The sequence below is a fragment of the Sorex araneus genome, chromosome 6 (assembly GCF_027595985.1).
Source record: "Sorex araneus isolate mSorAra2 chromosome 6, mSorAra2.pri, whole genome shotgun sequence".
NCBI lineage: Eukaryota > Metazoa > Chordata > Mammalia > Eulipotyphla > Soricidae > Sorex > Sorex araneus.
In genome coordinates, this window is record NC_073307.1 from 156,792,354 (window position 1) to 156,800,411 (window position 8,058).

At 38.6% G+C, this 8,058-nt stretch overlaps 1 protein-coding gene across 1 annotated transcript; it reads right to left on the reverse strand.

Annotated features, from left to right (window-relative positions):
- Positions 1-4,599: 4,599 nt before the first annotated feature.
- On the reverse strand, positions 4,600-5,535 carry LOC101542286 (olfactory receptor 1440-like). Its single transcript, XM_004621968.3, has one exon. The coding sequence runs from the start codon at positions 5,533-5,535 to the stop codon at positions 4,600-4,602; it is 936 nt and encodes a 311-aa protein (XP_004622025.3).
- Positions 5,536-8,058: the final 2,523 nt, after the last annotated feature.

Below are 8,058 nucleotides of genomic sequence, written 5' to 3' on the forward strand. Positions count from 1 at the left end.
TAAAAACCCAACCTGCAAGAAAAACATACACATCCATCGCACTCATCCCACTAGCCACAATTTCCGTGGACTTTATTGTCCTGGCTCACCACAGGAACTTTATAGCCACAATTACCATGGACTTCAGCGTCCTGACTCGCCACAGGAACTTCATCGCCCTGAATCGCAGCAAGTTCTGAATCGACCGAAGGGTGCTGGAGGTCGGGTTCCCCGTATGGGCCACCAGCTGTCACACACCGCTTCGACCAGCGAAGAAACACGCAACCTGGAGAATCTTCTTGCATCGATTTATACAGGGACCTTCTCATGCATTAGGGAAGAAGGGGAACGGGAAAGAGAAGGAACGAGGGGGAACCGACTAGCTAGGCAGCTTCCCCCCTTATATACCTCAACTGCTTGTTTATGCCCAAGTGTCTGCAGCTGATAGACTAGTTACAGCCCGTGGGCGTGACAAGACATCCTGTTTCCTTATCAGGTGTTGACTACAAAGCACAGTGCAATTAACAAGAAACAGGTGTCCCCGAAGCACGGTGGAGGCTCTCCACAATGTTACAAGATAAAACTTAGATGTGTACTTCTGTAAAGTCAAAATGTTATATATATAAATGTGAACATTGTATTAGTTCTTCAACTGTATGTAAAACAATCTCCTTATAAATGCCCCATCCATTTTCTTAGCTGGACTCTGAGTCTTCATGGTGATTCCTCCACTTCAGGGTAAATTTAAAACTCTGGACTCCCTGATTAATTTACATATCTGGTTCTTAAAACCACCTCCCTGAATAATGACAGGTAGGATTTCTGAAGCCTTGCATGTCCCAGGGAAACTTCCATGAAGCGTACTCCATGATCAACTGTGCCAAGAAAATGACCCTGCCTCTTTCTAACCTCTGAGAATATCCCGATTGAATTTTAAATTGCCTCTTCTTTTTCCCATTCCCTCTCCCATCAGTTTTTCTCAAAAAGAAGAATGACAGTTATGCAGAGAAAAGCTTGTTTCCAGTAAGAGAGCGAGATGAATCTTTCTATTTATCCTCTTCCATCCATTCTTCTCCCACCGTTTCTTTGAACGTTTATGATTAGCAGTTTAAAATTATTTCAAGTTTCATATATCCAATTTTCAAATGATTTCATTGAAATAGGAATAAACCATTGATAATTCAAAGGAAAATATGGACATACTATGATATTATATTACACATTTTACATCTACCAGAACTTCTCATTATGACAGAGTTTATACACGTTAGTTTAATTATGCAAGTATATTTTAAGTTGTTTTAATGCTTGATTATTGTTAATAAAATATAGTTACAGTAGTACTTTTAGTGTACAAAATCGCTGCATCTTCACACGATCTAGAAATCAAAGAATCCCTACAACTATCATTGTATCATTTCTATTATTTCATTTCTTTATCCTTCTCCCACCCTCTCCCCACTTAGTAATTTTTGAACCATTGTCAAAATACAAGTGTTTATATTCATTGGCAACTGTCTATTCCCTTATTTCATTACTATACTACATATGGTGAAGCCATCTGACATTTATACTTCTTCCTCTGACTTACTTCATTTAACATAGCACCTTATAAATCCATCCACATCGTATCAAAAGGTAAGGATGGGTGGTGGGAAATGTATACTGGTGAAGAGATGGGCTTGGCAACATTATATAACTGAAACCCAAATAAGAACAAACTTGTAACTGTATATCTCACTGTGATCCAATTAAATTTTTTAAATAATAAATAAATGAAATATGAGAGATAACAAAACAAAGAGATAAGTCTTCACTTTACTTTCAGTTGAGTAGTATTCCATTATAAATACATATCACATTTTTTTAGCCACTCAAAAATCTTTGGCATTTGAGTGGTCTTTAGATCTTAGCTATTTTAAATAGTGCCGCAATGAATATAGCTTTTTATGGGTCTTTTTTATTTAATGTCTTATGTTGTTAGCATAGTTGCCAAGAAGTGGGAACCAGGAAACAGGGTTTTAAAGCTGACTTCTATTTTTTTCTTCATAGCCACACTTAGTAGTTCAAGTTCAAGGCTTACTCCTGATTGTGCTCAGGAATGGTTCTCAAGGGGACAATATATGGTGCCAGGGACATAAAACCAGGATTGGCTAAGTAGAAGGCTAGTAAGTACCTTGCCCTTGTATTATTTCTCCTTTCCTTAAAGCTGACTTTGATATCATGCTAAGTGAAATGAGTCAGAGAGAGACAGACATAGAAAGATAGCACTCATCTGTGGAATATAGAATAATAGACTATAAGACTAACACACAATATTAGTAAAAATAAGTACCAGGAGGCTGTCTCCATGGCTGGGAGGCTGGTCTCTCATTCTGGGCAACTCAGAGAAGGGAACACCAAGTAAAATGTGGTTGGAGGTCATGTGGGGGAATGATGATGCAGGCCGAATATAGACTAGAGACTGAACACAATGGCCACTCAACTCCTTTATTGCAAACCACAACACCTAATCAGAGAGAGAGAACAAAAGGGAATACCCTGCCATAGTGTCAGTGTGGGGTAGGGAGAGACAGGCCTGGGGAGGGTGGGAGGGATGTTGGGTTTACTGGTGGTGGAGAATGGGCACTGGTGAAGGGATGGGTTATCGAACTTTGTATGGGGGAAACATGAGCACAAAATGTATAAATCTGTAACTGTACCCTCACCTTGACTCACTAATTAAAAATAAACTATTAATAAAAAATTCTTAGAAAAATAATAATAATAATAAATCTGACTTTGAAGATGCTTAGATAATTTAATGGTGACAAGAAAACAAATTTTTAAATGTTAAGTTAAATATTTTCTCCTTGGAACAACAGAGATGGCACTTGAAGCAACTATACTGAGAAGAGGACTGGTTGCAGAGTTCAGGGGTAGTTAAAGTGCTTGCTTTGAAATCAGCCAGCTGAGATTTGATCCCAAGCACCACAAATTGTCCCTCAGCTACCACCTAAAGTGACCCTAGCCAAAAACCAGGAGCACCTCTTGGTGTGAACAAAATCCAAAATAATACTAGTACTGTTATCCCATTGCTCATCAGTTTGCTCGAGCAGGCACCAGTAACTTCTCCACTGTGAGACTTGTTGTTACTGTTTTTGGCATATCAAATACACCCTGGGCAGCTTGCCAGGCTCTGCCATGTGAGTGGGGTACTCTTGGTAGCTTGCCAGGCTCTCTGAGGGGGCAGGGGAATCAAAACCCTGTCTGCCGGCTGCGTGCAGGGCAAATGTCCTACCCACCATGCTATTGCTTTAGCCCACTACGACTACTACTACTACTACTACTACTACTAATAATAATAATAACAATAACAATAAAGTCTGTCAGTGTAACTGTCATTCCGTTTTTCATCAATTTGCTCGAGCGGGCACCAGTTATGTCAACATGTGAGATTTGTTGTTACTGTTTTTGGCATATCGAATATGACATGGGCAGCTTGTCAGGCTCTACTATGAAGGCGCCATACTGTGGGTAGCTGGGCTCTCCGAGAAGGGCAGAGGAATCAAACAAGGGTTGGCTGCGTGCAAGGTTAACAACCTACCACATTGCTATCATTCAAGCCCACTATTACTACTACTACAACTACTACTACTAATAATAATAAATATAAATAAAGATAAATAAGAAGAGTGAGAAGCCAAAAGATAATTAATAAATGGCTGCAGTCCCATATGCATCATTTAGGTGCAGGGCTACAGGCACTGGAGCAGGAAAAACCGGACCTTGCAAAACGATGAAACCTCGCAAGGGGGAGTAACTGCCCACAAATAGCAAAGCAGCGTGCCAATATCTTGTGTCAGGCCTTAGCCTCACAAATTCCTAAAATGCAGAAACCATCACATATACTTTAAGCAAGTCATTCTACCTGCAACATACAGCCTTGAAGGGAATTAGACCTAGGACCAAGCAGAGAGCAAAATGTGATAAGCCAATAGCGTTAAGTTCTAATATGATTGGACTTCCTGTAAGCCAAGACTCTCTATAAGGATGTGTACATTTGGCTGTAAAGTTGAGCTGTGGTCATTGAATCTGCTCCTAGTGGTTTCTGCCCTCCTTTGTTCGATGAACAGGTTCCTGCCTGCTTCTGTTGTGCAACAAATCCAGCCATTTTGGAGATCACAGTTCCCCATCACAACATAAAGAGCAAAGCAAAGAAAAAATTTAAAACACAACCGGATAATTCATTCTCTAAAGCCAAAATGGTGGTAACAGGCAGAGAGGGGAGGGGCAAAGGGGAACAGATCAATCTTACCATGGTGGGTACAGTGTAATAGAGACTTTTATTTCAGTTTATACGATCCCTGATAAATGATAATAATTTTAAAATTATACTGTAAATTGAAAATCATTCATTCAAATGATAATTAAACAAAATACACATAATGTACCCATATTTTTACTTTCTCCATTCCATGATTCCAACGGCAATTTTTTTTTTAAAACTGTATCATTGCTAAAAAGAAACAATACATACAAAAAACATACTACTTTTTTCTTTCTTTTGGTTTTAACCTCTTAAGGTAAATAATTTTTTATTATATGAATAAGAAAAGCATTGGAATTAATCTTTCTGGGTTAATGTCTTGACTTTTTTATCCCCCTCCTTAATGCAGCTTTGATATCTTTGTTCCTTAAACTATAGATCAGAGGGTTCAACATGGGGATAATAAGAATGAAGAACACTGACAGTATCTTGTTCTGCTTATCAGAGTGGCTAGAAGTAGGATTCCCATACACAGCCAGGGCTGTGCCATAGAAGATAGTGACAACTGCCAGGTGGGAGGCACAGGTGTTGAAGGCCTTGAGACTACCTTTGACAGAGGATCTTTTTAGGATGGAAGCTGCAATGTAACCGTAGGATAGCAGGATGATTAGAAAAGACCCAATTCCGACAAATATTGCTACAAGAAAAAGAATCATTTGGATGGTGAATGGACTGGAGCAAGCTAAGGCAACAATCTCAAGAATATCACAAAAGAAATGTTGAATAAAGTTGGGCCCACAGTAGTACAGATTAAACGCAAGAATAGTTTCAACTAAGCCACAGAGGAGACCAGTTCCAAGAGCCCCAGCAACCATCTTCTGACAGAGCCCAGGCGCCATGATGGTTGAGTACTGCAGGGGGTTACCAATGGCCACGTATCTGTCATAGGCCATGGCGGCCAAGATGCAGTACTCAGCCTGACCCATCGAAGATACCACAAAACACTGGGTAGCACAGGCAATGAAGGAAATTGTTTTTTCCTCTTTGAAGAAATCTGAGAGCATCCTGGGACTGATGGGAGTAGTAAAGCAGATATCTATCGATGCAAGACAACTGAGGAAAAAGTACATGGGTGTGTGCAGCTGGGAGTCCATTCTGATGAGGATAATAAGAGTCAGGTTTGAAATGAGGGTCATGAGATAGGTCCCTAAGAAGATTGGAAAGAGAATAAACTGCAGGTTTCTGTCATCTGAGATTCCCAGGAGAACAAACATGAAACCAGATGTGTGATTGCCCTGCCCTTCCATGGGCACGCTTGGCACCATCTCCTGAGAAAAAGATAAGAGAAGAAATGTTTCATTTTTTTCTTAAAGTAGACACATACAGAAGTATTCTTTTTTTTTCTCAGACAACTAAGTAAATGTATACTGTTTTCTAGAAGTATTATATTAATCTTTCTTTTTTAATTACAATTTTTCTGGAAACATTTTGCCTATGTACTTTCATTCTATGCTGGGGGTTGCAAAATCAGTAATTTATTTTCATCAACAACTTATTCCATGTATTTTTATATAAGAACAAGGGGAAGCGCGACTCCATCCCCACTTACCAAAAACTATGCCCTCGAGTTTCACAACTTGGGGAAATCACAGGAATCAGCACATTCAGTGTATAAGGGATTAGCTTCACCTTGGGAAAAATACCTACGTGGTTATTTTTTCTCCTCTGCCAGGTATCATAGTAATTACATGAGAAGTATTCTTCATGAAGATTGGGGATAAATTCCCTCAAGAGACCATGAATCTGGGAGAGCAATTTTCTATATTATTGGCATGTACTGTAGCACTGTCCTCCTGTTGTTCAATCATTTGCTGAAGCACGCACCAGTAAGGTCTCCATTGTGAAACTTGTTACTGTTTTTGGCATATTAAATATGCCACAGGGAGCTTGCTAGGCTCTTTCGTGTGAACGGAATACTCTTGGGTATCTTGCCAGGCTCTCTGAGAGGGATGAAGGAATTGAACCCAGGTCGGCTGTGTGCAAGACAAATGCCCTACCCGCTGTGCTATCGCTCCAGTCCATTTTTATTAGCATATAACACTAATAAAATGGATGAATATACACATCAATATCATCTATATTCGACCAAATATTACTTAGCATGAAAAAATACATTCTTCCTTTGTGACAACATTAATAATTTTCAGATCACTATACTAATCAAGTCAGCTACAGAAAGACAAATGCTGTATGATTTCTTCTTTATGATCAGTGGTTTTTAAAAATTACCTAAAAAACGTTGTTTTGTTGCTCGGATACAGAACTTAAGGAAAAGAAAAATTTCTTACCATAGTCACTTTTCTTTTTTTTTGTTTTTGCCTACACATTTCATTTCAAGAAGTTTTAAAGAAGAGAAGGTGGCCAATGTAAATATCCATTGTGATTTCATGTGTGAATTAAAACCCTTTCTGATTCTGATATACTTAGGACATAGTTGTTTTGGATTTCTTCAGGGTAAAAAATAAGTTTTAAAAAGCCAAGATACAGTTGAATGAAGGAGACCAATGGATTTTTTAAAAGTGAATGAGACAAGAGATCAGCACTGTTGTTGAGGGGACTCTCTGTTATTCTGTGTTACCTAATCTAATGTCCTGAGAATTCAAGATCTCAAAAGATGACATTGGAGATAAATTTTAAGTATTTCAAGTGGTCTAAGGTATTGCTTAGGAGGTTTACTATCTTAATTTAGGGCTAAATATCTCATGCATACAGAAATTATATCATAAATATTATAAAATTAACATTTTTCTATTAAAGCAGAATCCTCGAGAAACTGCTTAAGTGAATCAACATCCAGCCCAAACCCCAGGGGTATGTCTGTCAATTTAGATTGCAGAAGTGCTATTTCCTACTTGTCAGAGAGTTTGAAAAAGTTTAGGTAGAAAGAGAGCAAGTAGAGATGGAAGGAATGAGTGATACTAAGTAAAGAATTCATTTAAGAACCATAAATTGTTTTCCACACAGATATTATGAGGAAACCATAGACCACTATTTTCTCTCTATCTTGAATTCTCACCTTGACCAAGATGCCCCAGGAAGAAAGAATTCTTGCCAAAGATTGAAATGGTTTATATCGTACCCCCCAGTGTTTCCAGAGTGGGTCCGATTCACTTTCAAATGGAAGCTGTTAGTCATGAAACAAACTCACACAAGAAAGGTGTCTGCAACCTGCAACTTGGGTATCTCTAAATGGTGTTAATAACAGCAGAGGTGGGCTAAAAAACTGGCAATTAAATGGAGGAACTCTCCAGGTACTTTCTCTCTGGAGTGCTGGTTGCTATGGAGGCTTTATCACAAACTTGTGATTTTTCCTTGTCCCCTCTGGATCCATTATTCATATCCCCATAGGCCAATCAATATACCATGAGGAAAGATTTTCTTTAACAAACTTGAAAACAATAGAAGTGGAATGTATTTTGAGAAAGTCCCATCATTACTCTTATCTTCTTAGTGAGAACCTCACAGCTGAGGGGATATGTAAGTGGTTTGTACAACATCAAACTGGTAAACATTTTAATGACAAATTAGCTAGGAGGATGGACAGTGCCTTGTTTATGTTTATTTTAGTTTATTTCAATTTTACATTAGAGAGATATAACCTTAGCTTCTTGGCCCAAATCTATCATCACAAATAATATCTCTGTGAGGTGGTCTTGGCATTGCTTCTTACTCATCAGTGTAACCATTCATGAAGAAAGAAGTAAAATCAAACATATTTGAGACAGGAAGACAGTTATCTTAGCTACTGACCATCAGAAACAGTAGACTCT